The 15,981-nt window shown below is 46.1% G+C and overlaps 1 protein-coding gene and 1 long non-coding RNA gene across 9 annotated transcripts in view; one reads left to right on the forward strand and one right to left on the reverse strand.

Annotated features, from left to right (window-relative positions):
- The window catches only part of LOC309358284, a 439,047-nt gene that overhangs the window by 260,145 nt on the left and 162,921 nt on the right, over nt 1–15,981 (reverse strand). The gene's annotated exons all lie outside the window — the stretch shown is intronic.
- The window catches only part of FGFR1 (fibroblast growth factor receptor 1), a 112,658-nt gene that overhangs the window by 88,533 nt on the left and 8,144 nt on the right, over nt 1–15,981 (forward strand). For 5 of the 8 annotated variants that reach the window (XM_081890898.1, XM_081890897.1, XM_081890902.1 and 2 more), the window contains 7 exons: nt 3,541–3,743; nt 5,882–6,027; nt 8,205–8,326; nt 10,135–10,245; nt 11,436–11,626; nt 12,171–12,293; nt 14,784–14,854. In XM_081890898.1, the coding sequence (XP_081747024.1) occupies nt 3,541–3,743; nt 5,882–6,027; nt 8,205–8,326; nt 10,135–10,245; nt 11,436–11,626; nt 12,171–12,293; nt 14,784–14,854 (967 nt within the window). The remainder of the gene's footprint in view (nt 1–3,540; nt 3,744–5,881; nt 6,028–8,204; nt 8,327–10,134; nt 10,246–11,435; nt 11,627–12,170; nt 12,294–14,783; nt 14,855–15,981) is intronic. The other 3 variants (XM_081890900.1, XM_081890901.1, XM_081890904.1) reach the window with 1 other exon arrangement.

Below are 15,981 nucleotides of genomic sequence, written 5' to 3' on the forward strand. Positions count from 1 at the left end.
CCACATACTGCAGTTAGGGGTAGCAGAGCTAGGTGTTTTGGGATTCCAGCTTTCCAGTGTCGGATACAGGTCTCCATATATACAGCCTCCTCTTTGGACCTCACTCCCAGCCCAGATTTTCAATTTTAAAGTGGGGTCAAAAGGCAGCTATTGGACTGCAGTCAGTATAACTGGGTACTTGTGGATCCACCAGAGTAGGCTTATTTGATGGTGCTGAAAATTAGGGGTGCAGCTCCTCCTCCCACACACGTTTTCACGGAGCTTCTACTTACTCATTCCTGGGACTTGAGTGTGGTCTGGCAATTGATTTGTCTATGTTTTGGAAACGTTCAAAACTTTACAGTTGACACAGGAGTCTCACTATGATGATGTTCCAGTTGTAGAACCGAAGGCTTGTGCAACTAGCTATCTTAGGGTAGCTTCCCCTTATATCCATACATCTATGCAAAGAAAACCGATGTAGCTCAGGCAGGCAGACACCCCCACACTGATAGGTGGCTATTTTTCCTCCTGGTGACAGGAAGTCTGTAGAGGAGGCCTTCAAACCCATATTGCTTGTGGGTTACTGCAAAAAGGGGGATAAAATAAATCATGCACAAGCCTTGGAGAGCTTGGGTGAAGATGGCCCTTTTCTTAACTGGATTCATCTCTCTGTGAGGTGGCTGTGATAAAATGAGCACACTCTGGATTCCGGTCCCCAAGAACTGAGACTAGGAAATGGGCTCCCCAATATCTGCTTGCTTTCCCATATGATCCCGAATATGGCTTTGTTTTCTTGGTGGCCTTGCCTTGAAAGGGAATGGAATCTGGCCTTTGCTTAATTTGAAGTCTCTGCTATTCTTCCTGCATTCTCTTTTGGATTCTACTTTGCATAAACTGCTGTTTTGTGGGCTCTTGTTCCACCCTGCCTGGTTGATGCAGGGCTCATTTTTCAGCCATCAAAATCTGGCTGGCAAGAACTGGTAATGTTCAACTTCAGAAAGTTTTTGAGATCATGTGCTATTTGTACACCTACAAGGAAAAAAACTTTTTGTGTTATCAGTCTTCTGTTTTCCTTGTCAAGCCTGTTTCCACTCAGAGCCCTGTGATCTGAACAGGGCAAGATGGCAGCCGTTTCCTTCCAACAACATGCTCTATCCATCTTCTCTCTGTTGCTTATTGTTTTTTCTAAGAGTGGGAGGACTAAAGTGAGGGAGGGAACATCCTTTTTTCATCTCTTTCTCTTCAAATTGCAGCTCCAATGCCCTCTCCAAAACAAGTTCAGAAAAATGTTTCTGGCCTTGACACAGGCTTTGCACTTTCTCACTAAGAGTTCTCTCTTTGCAAACAAGCATTAAGCTGATGCTGATACAACTAGGAAGACCCCAGGTGAAAGTGTTTTGTACTTGACAGGCCTGCTGAGAACGTTTCTGGGCAAAACCTGCAAGAGATGGTTCAACAGAGCAAACAACAGAATCCGACACATTTGACTCATCTCCTGCAAGCATTACTCATGTAGTTCTGAAAGGTTTGGCAGGCAGCTGTGATGTGGTCCTCAACACTCCTTGGCTTTTACAAAGAAATAGGTTGGGAAATCACAAACAGAGTTCAGCAACACACACACACACACAAGCACTCATTTGGCACATGTTCTGTTTTGACTCCCATTTGCCACTCCATGAAATTTTTTATTTGGAGCACACCTGTAGCCCCAGAATTCTCTGGCCTCCGTTAACATGCAAGCCAGCCTTTGCCACCCAGGCATCCTCCAGAAACTTTGGGCTTCTGCTCCCACCAGTCGTGTTGCTTGAGGCAGATGGAAACTATCCTCCAAAACATCTGGAGGGGACCCAGTTGGCAAAGGCTAGAAGAAGTAGATACACCCATGAGAGCCCCTTCTTTGCTGCTTCCAGTTTCCTCGGCCTTTCTCTTGAGGAGGAGTATAAAGACCATTTTTATTCTCCCAATTATATTCACCCAATTGGATGAGGTTGGGGAATCTTTTTCAGCCCAAGGGTCACATTCTTTCTGGGCCACATTCTAGTGTGGAGGCAGAGTTGAAGACAAAAATAAGCAGAACAGTGAATTTAGCATTTACATTTGTAAATGTAAAAGGCCTTGCCAATGGTGTCCAATGGAAGGCAGAGCAAGATGTTTGGCACCAGCTTGGCTGCAGGAATTGCCAGAAAGTGGCGTACAAGGCACCATCCAACCGTCTTAGGGACTCCACTCTGAATTTGTGTACAGTTTACTCCTGAGCCTTTTCTTCTCCTGAAGATATTCTGCAAGGCACTGGAGGCTTAGGATATCAGAGTGTTCCTTCTTCCCAGGTTGATAAGCCATCTGCCCCTCACTTCCCTTTATAGCATGGGCAGAAACCGCCTTCTTGACTGTTGGACCCACTCTTGGTCTCATCTGCTCAATCCGCCAGTGCCTGTCTTTGCATGCAGGGGAAGACCCTGACTCCCTGAGGGTTTGAGACCCATTGAGCATCCTCACTTGGTTTGACCAGTCAGTTGCAGCTGTTCTCGGATTGTGGCCGCTGTTGCATGCTGACAGCTTCTAGGAGCCGCAGGTGAGAGCTGAGTGAGAGCAGGGTGGGGATCAATGGTAAGACAAACTACCCCAGAAGGAGCATGGCATGTCTCTCACTGGAGGTACCACCCCTCCCCTAACACCCAATATACCCACTGAAATGAATGAACCTAAGTAATTTCCATTAAGTTCAGTGGGTCTACACTTATTAGGACTATTTACTCAGCTCTGCAGCTGGAAAAAATAACCCAAAGCAGCTTACAGTGCTCAGTAATAAGTCCGTCCATTCTCCCAGACTTGCAGTCTAAAAGACACAAAACAAAAGGAAAAATGGATTGACGATGACAAGGCAAAAAGCAAGCTCAGGCACTGATTATTAGATGCAGGGTTCTTTTGCTGTTCATTCTGGGAGGGAGTGACAAGGCAAACTCCCTGCAGCTGCTTCCTCTCTGGCTGACACATCTTGGCTGCTTGGTCTCAGGTGCCCTTAAAAAGGATAATCTTTAATACATAAGGAGATTCTGTTCATAGAGCACCTTCATCATGTTTAGTTCTAAACAATGAAGTCAATGCTTGTCTGCAGGAAGTGCTAGGAATCTACTAGGGATGCTGAATTCCATGTGGTCCATGCTGGATTCTGTCCCATAAGAGACTGGGATCCTAGAGAAGCAAACTCATGAAGGCACTTTGGTTTGGGATCCCCCATTTGCCTAGAGTTTGTCTATTTTTAGAAGCCAGGCTGGGGGCTGCCGAAGTGGCTGCTTGCAAAAAGGCACTGGCATGCCCTTCTTCCTGCTTCAGCTCGCACATCCATTTCTCTTCTGCATTATTTGGGGGGCACATCTGGCTGCCACAAGAAGTGAGGGCAGACAACACCTGGCACCTTTAGAAGTTAAGTAAAGCTGCTTTTTCTCTCCACTTTCCTCTATCTCCTTGACCCCCGTAGTGGTGGTTTTTTATGGTGGTGTTTTTAGTTGCTGCTGAATGAGTGCCTAGTGTGCTAATTCTTTCTTTGCACCAATCCAGCTATTGAAGACAAGCCAGCTATGATGGCCTCCTCTCTGTACCTGGAGATCATCATTTACTGCACAGGGGGCTTCCTCATCTCCTGCATGATTGTGACCGTCATCATATACAAGATGAAGAGCACCACAAAGAAGTCGGACTTCAACAGCCAGCTGGCTGTGCATAAGCTGGCCAAGAGCATCCCCTTGCGCAGACAGGTAACAGAAAGTAGATGGGGGGTTTGATTGTCTCCTACCCCCCTTCCCGCAAGAGCCTTGCCTCCATGCTGAGCAAAGCTCGCTAGGTCTAATTCAGGGGTTGACAACCTGTGGCCCTCCAGGTGTGGCTTGATTCCAACTCACATCAGCACCAGCAAAAATGGCCATTGGTCTGGTAGCCCAGCAACATCTGGAAAGCACCAGGTTGGCTATTCCTGATGTGGATGAACTCCCTAGGGCAGTGTTGGGGAACACGACTACAACCCCCATCAACCCAGACCCGTTGGCCATGCTGCTTGGGAGTCTAATGAGAATTGGAGTCCAGTCACATCGGAAGGGGGCTGTAGAGTCCCCGCCGTTGTCCTCAGGGGAAACAGAGAAGCAGGTGATGCCTGTGACACAACTCCTTGCCTAGTATGGTCAGCATAGATCAGAGCTGGGCATGCTGTGGCTTAAGGCACTCCAGATGAGGTCAAAGGAGGCCTGCAGAACTTGAGACCCACCAAGAGGAATTCTCTGTTTCTACAGCCCACCAGGGCCCAGATTTAAATCTCTGTTTTGCTGCCCATTAGAAACTGCAACATTAAAATGGTTGTCAAGCAGTAGACTGGTAGGCTGTGTTAAGTTTGGTGGGTTTACAAATGTGCAAGCTAATAGCAGAGAGTTCTGCTATCTGTTCTGGCTCCTAGGAGGCTCAACTGCAGTTCCTGGGGGCCAGAAAGACAAGAACAATGTGCAAATGACATACCCTGGCCTCTTTCCAAGTCCTTCTCCCAGCCACAATGTGGGAGCAAGGTAGCTCATCAGCAGAACCAAGGAGTGGAGGAGGAGGCAATGGCTGCTGGAAAGAGAGGCGTGGGGAAACCCATTCTCCCTTGAGGCACCCAGAACTACCTGTGTGCTGGCCCCTTTCTGCAGCAGAACCTGCTGTGGTCTGAATTACGCAGGTTGATCCATGAGATGTGGTATGTAGGCTACCCTGCATCTAAACAGCGTTAGAGTATCTGGTCTTCTGGTGACTTCCTCATTCTTCGTTTGCCATGTGTCTGGGCCAGAAGGCCCAACCGTGCTGGTTGTGAGAAAGAGAGGTCACAAGTCAGGCAAGTGCAGTAGCAACCAAGATCTTCTTCTTTGAGGCAGGAGCAGAGAAAAGAAGGCATAGTCATAATTGTTACTATAGTAATTTACATCACACTTTTAATAAACTGCATGCAGCTGTTGCAATCCTGACCTCATCATGTAACAAAAGTAAAAACAAACCTAGGTTCTGTGCCATGGAAAACGGAATCCAGTATAATGTAATGCAAATTAAACAGATTTGCATATACCCCTCCCCCAGCCATTGAAACCATAATGCCTAGCAGCTTGTTTTGAAAAGTTAGCTCAAAAATTTCTGGATGCTGAATACAAAATTCAGCATTTCCACAGTGCAGATTACAAAATGCAGGGGAGCCCTGATGACTGGGCTCTCTGAATTTTGACAAGGCCATAGGAGGATGACAGGGACTGGGTAGGGCTGTGAGGTAATATTCCCACACTATTCTGCTTTGGTCAGACTCCACCTGGAGTCCTGTGTCCAGTTCTAGGCTCCACAGTTTATGGAGGATATTGACAAGCTGGAAGGTGTGCAGAGGAGGACAACCAAGAGGCTCAAGGGTCTGGAAACCAAGCCTGATGAGGAATAGTTGAGGGAGCTGATTATGTTTAGCTGGCAAAAGAGGACACTGAGAGGTGACAGGATAGCCATCTTCAAATCTCTAAAGGGCTGTCACATGGAACCAAGAAGTTACAAGAAAGGAGATTCCAACTAAACACTCCGACAGTAAGAGCAGTTTGACAGTGGAACAGACTCCCTCAGGAGGTTTTTAAGCAGAGGTTGGATGGCTTTCAGTCATATATATTCAGATTCCAGCATTGCAGGTGGTTGGACTAGGTGACCCTTGGAGTCCCTTCCAACTCTATATTCTATGATTTTGTGGTACTTTTGCAAGCCCTGAGTGAGCAAAGTTTGTTTACAACAGCAAGGACCCAGGTCCCAGGACAGACAAATATAGTCTCCTTGGAGGTGAGCAACTCTTCTCCCTTCCAGAGCTGAACTCATGGGGTCTTTTTGCCGAAGGTAACTTCCACTCTTCCCGCTGCAGGTATCAGCTGATTCAAGTTCTTCCATGAACTCTGGTGTGATGCTTGTGCGCCCCTCACGGCTTTCCTCCAGTGGGATCCCAATGCTGGCAGGTGTCTCTGAATACGAGCTGCCAGAAGACCCCCGTTGGGAGCTTCCCAGAGACAGGTAACAAACTCTACTCCTTCTCAGCCAAGCAGGGATGTCTGACACCTTTTCTACTCTGTGCCCTCAGATACTGGTGGGGAAGAAGTTATTGTGTTTGTTGGCTTGGGGTCCGTTCTCTTTTTTCAGTTGGAAAAGGCCAGTGCTCTTGACTTGGTGTTTTGGTCCTCTGGGGAGAGGTGAGCAGGAATCCCATTTCCCCTGCACAAAGGAGATTTCTGCAACTTTCCAGAAATTTCAGAAGCAGAGCGAGAAAAGCTCTAGTAATGTTGTATTTCAAAACAAGGCAGAGAATTGCAGATACTATGAAAGTGGTAGCATCTCTCACCATTGTTGGAGACAGAATATTATTCCACAGAAAGTGTAGCAGATTCCCATTTATCTATTGATAACAAAGTACTTTGGAGCCAGGATGAGGGAGGGCTTCTCACCCACAATTCCAAGCAGGGGTGGGAAACCTCCCTGGCCCTCAAGTCCCTCCAGGCCATGCTACTTCAGCCACAACCTGCCTCCCCAGCCCTACTTCATACCCCCATTGGTGCTTTTTCCTGGCTCCAATGTGCCTTTGAACTCTGACCATGCCTCTTGGTTCCTGGCTGGAGGATAGAGAGGGTTGTGCGAGTGTGTGTTGAAACTAGCCTGCTCTACAGAGGTAACATGCACATTTCTTGCTTTTCCCACTTTTCCTCTGACCCTGAGAAAATTGCCCAGATGAGAAGGTGGTCCTCAGTCTGAAAAAGGTTTCCCATCCCTGATTTAAAGGGACAGGAGGTCAAATAATGTATCTCTTAAAGTCTCATCTGGTTTGGCCCTTCTTTTGATGTGACATACAGTGGTACCTCGGGTTACAGACGCTTCAGGTTACAGACTCCGCTAACCCAGAAATAGTACCTCGGGTTAAGAACTTTGCTTTAGGATGAGAACAGAAATCAGGCTCCGGCGGCAGCTGGAGGCCCCATTAGTTAAAGTGGTGCTTCAAGTTAAGAACAGTTTCAGGTTAAGAATGGACCTCCAGAATGAATTAAGTACTTAACCCGAGGTACCACTGTAGATGGAAGGGCAACTAGCAAGATCATGTGCTGCTAATGTAATTCGGAATCACTTTACAACTGGTTCGAATGAGCAGGTGTGTCTCACCAGGGATATGATTAACCTCCTGTTTTGGCTGCTGCCTGCCTAGGACTGTAAAAACAAACAGGCTGACTTTAGCATGTAAAACAAAAACAAAAAACTCTACACACAAAAAAACAGTATATCAGAGAAAACACTAGGCTGAAACCTTCCCCCTGGCAATATAGTTTTGGGTGTGCACGGTAGGTTGTTGTTTTTGGAAGGGAGCATTCAGGCATGTCATGTATCCCTTCCCTGTAGCCTAAAGTGGTAAAGTCCTGCACAAGTTTTACCAGTTAACTGCTGATTTGTATTAACAAGCTCTTATAAACAATTGCTTAACTAAGGTGGAATTACTAAGTTATTCTTTCCCCATTTTAAGTGGAGTCAGTACCTGAACTGTTCAATTCTGAACTTTCATTGTAGTCCAGGGATGGGGAACATGTGACCTGACAGACATTGGACTCCCAAGTCCATCAACTCCAGCCAGCATGGCCAGCGGTCAGGGATGACGAGGCCACAAGTCCCCCATCCCATCTTACAACCACGGGTTTTCCAGAAAACTGGAAAACTGCAATACCTTGCCACTCTTCAACATTTTCATTATCAGAACGCAAAAATACCACTTACAGCTGCGTCTGAAGGGTAAAATTCCATCCCAACCACAAATTATTACAGTGGTACCTCAATTTACAAACGCCTCAGGTTACAAATGCTTCAGGTTACAAACTCCACTAACCTGGAAGAGTTACCTTGAGTTGAGAACTTTGCCCCAGGATGAGAACAGAAATCATGTGCTGGCGGCACAGTGGCAGCAAGAGGCCCCATTAGTGAAAGTACGCCTCTAGTTAAGAACAGTTTCAGGTTAAGAACGGACCTCTGGAGCAAATTAAGTTTGTAACCAGAGGTGCCACTGTAGGTCCAGATTGTCAAAGCCAGAACTATCTACAAGAAGAAAGAAATTTCTGTTGGGTGTTGAGCCAAGGGCAAGTGAGGCCTTGCAGCTGTGCATTTGAGCTGAAGAGGGGCAGCCTCCCTGCCATCACCTCCTTTCTCTTGCTCTCCTCTAGGCTGATTCTGGGCAAACCTTTGGGGGAAGGCTGCTTTGGGCAGGTGGTGCTTGCTGAGGCCATCGGGCTAGACAAAGACAAGCCAAACCGAGTGACCAAAGTGGCAGTGAAGATGCTAAAATGTAAGTAACGGCTTTCCTGTAGCTTCTCTTCAGGCAGCTCCATGTTTCCTTCCAAAAGACCTGCATGTGTCCTTTGTTCCAAGGGCCTCTTGAAGAACAACAGCTGACTTTCTGCCATTGAGGGGCTTAAGTCTGCGTTTTTAACTTTTGGAAATATTTTCATCTGTTCACATTTCATCTGTTCATCCATTGATGATTGCAATATCAGGTGACTGGCGTGTCCCAAAATGGGTTTCCTAGCTTGTACCCAAAAGGGCAGTGAATGATCCCATCCCTTCCTTAAGAGCAGGGATGGGGGAACGTAGACCCAGGGGCCAAATGGAGTCCTCCAGGGCACACCTCTCAACTGCCCCACTTTGCTGCCTCCTCCTTAAGTGCTTTTTTTTGCCTGGAATGTGTCCAGACAAGCCACAAGGAGCAAACTCATGACTTGTCTGGAACAAGGCAGACTATAAGCCTAGGTCCAGACCACATGCTAAGCCAAACCATACCTTAGCTCACTGCAGGGTCTGAGGAGGAGCAAAGGAGTTTTGATTTCCTCCCTGAGCACCTGCCTGCTTCTGCCAAGCCATGGTTTTGCTTTGTGTTACATATGAACAGGATAACGGCAAGACTCTCTAGTTCAGTTGAAAGAAAATGCATTCACATAGGCAATCCTGTGTCCAAATAGGTATCCAAACAAGACTGATGATTAAGTTCTACACCTATATTAATTAAACAGTTAAATCCAGATGGATAGAATATTTTTGCCGTTGAGGCCAGCTTAATGATGTTTATTTGTTCCCTTCTGAATAAATAAATAAAAAGTTTTTTTAAATGGGAGAGAGAAAAGAAAGAAAATGCATAAAAACATTTCTGTATGTAGCAATATCACCAACTGAGACATCATGGCTCTGCTTGCCACTCCAGGTTTTTTAAAAATATATTTCTTTATATGTGCCTGCTGGCCAAGAGGTTTATGTATCTATCCAAATTATGATGATATAGAAGAGAAATGTGTTCTGAAGCTTCAACAAGCCATGTTTCCATTCCTCTGAACTTTCTGGTTGGCAGCTACATTTTAGAATTACTCAATTGGTGTTCCATTTATATCCTGCTCTGGCGTGGGGCTCCCAGTGTGCTCCCCTCCAAGGGAGCAGCTGCCCATGTCCACAGCTGCTTCGCTTCAGGAGTGCTGTCGCCTGAGATGCTCCCCACTTGGCCTATGGATCCCGCGCTTGCTTTTCCTTCAGGGCCACACATCTTGAGAAAGGCATGGAGAGGGGAAGTAGAATCATACAGTTGGGAGGGACTTCAGAGCTGGTCTTATATTCAGACCCCCTATCAGTACTGAAAACCCTCTACTGCAGCATCCCTGATAGCCTCCATCCGACCTCTACTTAAAAACTGCTGAGATCTTCCAAGGCAGCCTGCTCCAAATAGCTCATACCATCAGAACATTCTTCCTAAGGTTTTGTATAAATCCTGTTTTCCTGTCATTTGAACTCATTGGTTCATGCCCTACCCATTAGAGTGACTGAAAACAAATTTTCTCCCCATCTTCTTTCCCCTTTCAAATATCTGAGGATGGATATCAAATCACCTTCACCATCACTTATCTCTAAGCTAAACATACCCAAACCCTTCCGCTTTGCTTTCCTGGCCATGTTCCTTTATCACATGGCCACTTTCCTCTCCTTTGTCTCTATCGAAGGGCCAGGCACTACTTTTTGGGGGGAGGGGCGGTGCCCATGAGCCTTAGCTGCTGATTCCTTTTTGAGCCACTCTTAATCTCGACCTGCCAGCACCAATGTCTTTTTCTTCCTCAGCTGACGCCACGGAAAAAGATCTTTCTGACTTGATCTCTGAGATGGAGATGATGAAGATTATTGGCAAGCACAAGAACATCATCAATCTCCTGGGAGCTTGCACTCAGGATGGTGAGGGCTGAGCACTTCGTTTGAGGGAAGCAGTTGTGGTTCCATGGAAGAGCAGAGGACGGCAGAATGTCCCCAGTTAAAAATAGCTGAAAGGGTTTCTGTTTAAGGACAAGCCTATCCATTAGTTAAATGTACAGTATTTTAATATATTTTTTGGAAGCCGCTCAGAGTGGCTGCGGAAGCCCAGCCAGATGGGCGGGGTATAAATAATAAATTATTATTATTATTATTATTATTATTATTATTATTATTATTATTATGTGTTTTATCTCTTTTTAGCTTCCGTTGATTTTTATCATCTCTTGAATGTTACCTGTTCTTAACTGTTTTTATTGAGAATTTTTAAAAATATATCTTTTTTTTATAAGCCACTTAGAGGTTTTCTTACAAAAAGGTACATATATTTTGTTAAGATGAAAAAAACCCTTGACTCAAAAAAACCCTTGACTCCCAGCGTGGATTACAACAGTAAGAACACATTTTACAGATCATCAGTAATAAAAAACATAATAAAAAGCATAATAATAAAATAATAATAACAGTCTCTCTCTCCCCCCCCCCCCAATCTTTAACAGGCCATAGATTATTTAATGGTTAAAGGCCTGGGTAAGGAGGACTGGTTTTGCCTGGTGCCTAAAGACATGTAATGATAGCGCCAGGTGAGCTTCTCTGGGGAAGAGCATTCCACAGGTGGGGAGCCACGACAGATAAGGCCCACTCTCCTGCTGCCTCCTTCCGAACCTCTCTGGAAGGAGGTACATAGAGAAGGGCATCAGATGGCAAGCTCAGGGTCTGGCCCAGTTTGTATGGGGAGAGGCCGTCCTTAAGGTCCTGAGGTCTTGAGCCGTGTAAGGATTTATAGGTCAACACCAGCACCTTGAATTGGGACCGGAAACTAATTGGCAGCCCGTGCAGTTGGGCCAGGATCAGTGTAATTTGCTCAAACCGTCTAGTTCTGGTGAGCAGCCTGGCCATTGCATGTTGCACCAGCTGAAGTTCCCAAACCGTCTTCTGAGGCAGCCCCACGTATAACAACGCACTGCAGTAATCCAGCACAGAGGTTACCAGAGCATGTCTTGCAACTCAAATGTACAAATCCTCTCTGTCTGCCCCTGGGCACGAGTGGGAGATTGCCTGAGGACAGGCTCTGCTGTGCTCTCTGAACCCAAGGCCTGTCTCCTCTTCGCCAGGGCCGCTCTATGTGATCGTGGAGTATGCATCCAAAGGGAACCTGAGAGAATACCTGCAGGCTCGGCGCCCCCCAGGCATGGAATATTGCTACAACCCCACCCACATCCCAGAGGAGCAGCTCTCTTTCAAAGACCTGGTGTCCTGCGCGTACCAAGTGGCCAGAGGCATGGAATACCTGGCGTCCAAGAAGGTGAGCAGTCGCAGCAGGAATGGTGGGTGTGTAGTTCATACAGGAGGACGGGGGCTGAGGAGGGATAGAAGGGCCAGGGAATTATTTAAATTGTCTGCTGCAGAAAAAGGCAGAAGGGTTAGGCTGACAATTGGGTACTGCCTTTTTGGATGCAGAGGCCCTTTGCTTATTGTTTGATTGGATCTGTAACTTTGTTGTTGTTATAATGGGGGGGCTGTGTGGGCTTCAGAATCCCACAGACGAAAAATATGTAATGGGGTATGGAGGCAAAGAAGTCAGCTTTTAAAAAGTGAGATTCTTTCTCTTGCAACAACGGGGTAGGTCCCTTGCATGGGAGGAGGCACACAGATTTGCTTGGTTCACGTCATATATGCAGGCTGCAAGTTAGCTTGGTCAAAAATAATTTTGCCCTCTTTTGCTGTTATGTTCCCTGTTTTGTTTTAAGCTGAAAATGCCCCTGCATCCCTCTGAGGGAGGTGTCAAGGCCTCCCAGGGCTGCTGCTTCTTTCTTGCAGGTCCCTAACAATTTGTGTCTCATCGCTAGTGCATTCACCGTGATCTGGCTGCCAGGAATGTGTTGGTGACAGAAGACAGTGTGATGAAGATTGCTGATTTTGGCCTGGCTCGAGACATTCATCACATAGACTATTACAAAAAGACAACCAACGTGAGTAGCCGATTTAGGGGTTTTGGCCACCACGTCTCACGGCCAGCCTGTATTCTGGACAAGGTTGCCCTCCCCTAGGAAGAACAGGGTCACTATCTGTGAGGCTGTTAGATCCCACACTGTCATGGAAGGCTATAAGTGCCTTGTTTCAGCTGCAACTGGTTTGCCAGCGATGGCACCTTTTCGACAGAGGTGACTTGGCTGCTAGTCACTTCCAGATTGGATGGTTACGATGCGCTCTACATGGGGCTGCCTGTGACAATGGCTCGGAAACATCCATTGGTCCATAGTGTAGCACCCAGACTTCTAGCTGGGGTTCTGTTTACATCCCATAAAACCTCCGTTCATTTCTGAGCCCAATTCGGGGTGCTCTCCCCACAGAGGTGCATCTGACACCTTCATTGTACAACTTTTGGCGACTGCTAACGACACACCTCCGAACCGTGGCTTTTGACTCTAGAGATGCATATTTTTAGGCTCCGCCTTATTTCTGTCATAGTAAGTTGTTTTAAACAGTTTTTAATATTGTGTTTTAATTGTTGAAGTCTACCCCCAGACCATGTGGTGAAGGGACCAAAATAAAATATTGGTTATTTTCATCATTATATTCTGCACATAAAAGGTGTGGATGTCATGTATGTTGTACTGTGCAGAAACCTTTCTGAAGCTGAGGAGGTCCAAGTCTGGGCCTGGCCTCTACCTGGATAGCAGATTGTGTGCCACTTCAGGCATTTCTTTCTCCACACAATTAACTAGAGAATGAGGTGAGGACATCTCGTTGCCTCATGACCAAGAAGCCAGGGAGAGAGAGGGGGAGTCTCAGAAGCTTTGTGGGCACCAGAAGAAGACCTCAATGATGCCTTTGCACGTATGGGCACCATGAAGGCAACCCTAGCTTGAGATCACACATTGAAATTCAAGAGCAAATTTCAAAGCAGAGGAAGCAGAGGCTTTAATTCAATCTGAAGGCTTTTCTCATTGAAAGATGTATTCATGGAATCTGATGTAAAAGGCTGCCCCATAGTAAAAAGGTAAAGGGTAAAGGGGACCCCTGACCATTAGGTCCAGTCGTGACCGACTCTGGGGTTGCAGCGCTCATCTCGCTTTATTGGCCGAGGGAGCCGGCATACAGCTTCCGGGTCATGTGGCCAGCATAACTAAGCCGCTTCTGGCGAACCAGAGCAGCACACGGAAATGCCGTTTACCTTCCCGCTGGAGTGGTACCTATTTATCTACTTGCACTTTGATGTGCTTTCGAACTGCTAGGTTGGCAGGATGCCCCATAGTATTATATGTTTAAACTGATTAATGATTATGGAAGGATTTTTAAACATTATTCTTGTTTATAAAACCCAATTAAAAAACCCCCAACAACAACCTTGAGTATCCAATTAGGAGAGCACTATTGCTGCTTGTGTATAGTCACTTTTCAACATTGCATAGTTGATTTTGAGATTGTGGGGTGCTTGCCATATTTGTTTAATGTGCTATATATAAGGAAAACAAGATTTAAACAGTTTTTGCTAGAAGTAGAAATGTCAAAACTACACTGGGCGCTTCCAGCTCACACCCTTATTTAAAGCTGTGCACATGTTTGATTTTGTTTTTCAGAAGTGATTATTTTTTTCATGATTTTATATATATATTTGTATTGTTTTGCTATGGTGCAACATCATGAGAAATAAACTCTTCTGCATCTAACAATGCACATACTTCAAGGGAAAATTGAAAGGTCTTTCCAGATCTCCAGACACTTTTGTGCTGGGGGAAGTTTCCTTCCTAACCTAAAAACTGACAGTCAATCAGATCCCCCAAGTATAATCAGTGGACTCTAATAAAAGGATAGTGGGACAGTCCTGCATCACAGGGCAAACCCTGAAGTGCTCCACTAAATTCTTCTTCTTCCTTCTTCTTCTTTGGCGATCCCTGGTAGCCGAGGAAGATGGTCTTCCATAAACACGGTTTTAACAGTGAGTCTGTAAGTGACTGTGGAGGCCAATTCTGGATCCACGTGTCTTTCCACAGTGGGGACATAGGTTTCCATGCAGGAGTTGATCACGGTGAGGGTTTGCCAAGCATGCCTTCCTCTTAGCACGTTTCTCCCTTTTGTCCTGAGTTCGAGTGTCTTCAACGCCCATGACACCTTTGGTAAAGGCTGTTCTCCAACTGGAGCGCTCGCAGGCCAGTGTTTCCCAGTTGTACGTGTTTATACTACATTTTTTAAGATTTGCCTTGAGAGAAACTTTGAACCTCTTTTGTTGACCACCAGCATTGCGCTTTCCATTTTTAAGTTCAGAATAGAGTAGTTGCTTTGGAAGACGATCAGGCATCCACACAACATGACCAGTCCAACGAAGTTGAACTGCTAAATTCATAGCAACACAACACCTCCATATTTATTATTTTTTGCATTATTCATGCACACAGACCCTGGCCTTTCTCTCCTTCCCACAGTTTTGGGCTGATGCAGCTGTCTTTCCTATTTCCTAGGGTCGCTTGCCAGTCAAGTGGATGGCCCCTGAGGCTTTATTTGACAGGATCTACACGCACCAGAGTGACGTGTGAGTATCTCTTGGCTACTTTAGACACGAACCTAACCTGAGCCAGTCCATGGAACTATCCAGATTGTCCTGTCTGGCATAACTGGTTGCGGGGCTCAGGCAAAGACCCATGCGATCTTTTCTCAGACTGGAGGTGCCAGGAATTGGAAGAAGGACCTCCTGCCGGGAAGGCAAGGGCTCTGTCCCAGCCCTGAAGCCTCTGCTCCTGCTGGCCATCTGCTCGGACCTCGAGGGTGGAGGGATTGGGGAAAGAGCACCGGGCTGCTTTGCCTTCAACCTGTTAAATGTCACCGCTACACTTTTGGTTCCACAGTACTCACAGTTGCGCTCCAAGACACCAGCTGCTCTGGCAACCCACTCCTGAATGGCTCCTTGTGCTCATGGCTCCTCCAAGGAGTGTGTCTTTGCTTGTGGTCCAATTCACACACAACCTTGGTATGCAGGCAACACCCCCTTAAGCCTCCTGGCATCTCCAACTAAGCCCAGTGTGCTGGATACTATTCCCAAAGATGAAATAGATCAGATGTGGTTCATCTTTGCTTAAGGAAATGCTAATTATTATAAGCAGGAAGAGGGTTTTCAGAATGGCACTGAAGTTTGTTTGAATCCTGCTACTGATTCCAGCCTTATTGTCAGCCCAATACCTTTTCACCTCCACAAGAAGTCTTAAAAAAAATTTAATGAGACCATTTCATGGAGAAGCAGGCCTATTGACAGTCAAGGGAGCTAGGGGTGCTTGAATAATTTGGTTTTTTGCAAATTCCAATAGGGACTGGCCTGGACTAATGTGCAGATTGCAATACAGTTGTCTTTTGGATTTTTCCCTTCTCAGAATTTTCCAGTTTTTTCCAGTTCAAAAAACATACCTAAATGCTTATGAAATAACATTTTAAGATAAGCTATGCAGCAGGTTTTTCTTTCTCAGCCAAGCAAGCATAACCAAACTACACTGCTACTGCTGTGATTCCTGATGTGCACACGATGCTCAATTTAGAATGTAGGAAGTTCCTTTACTCTGAGCCAGCTCTGTACTGGCTACCCTGTCTGGCCATGGCCCTCCAATCATTATTCAAACCTTGTAACTTAAAGAATAAAAACCATGAAAGAAATAGCACTGTGAGGAGAGA

Source organism: Podarcis melisellensis, assembly GCF_964234715.1.
Source record: "Podarcis melisellensis genome assembly, chromosome: 15".
NCBI lineage: Eukaryota > Metazoa > Chordata > Lepidosauria > Squamata > Lacertidae > Podarcis > Podarcis melisellensis.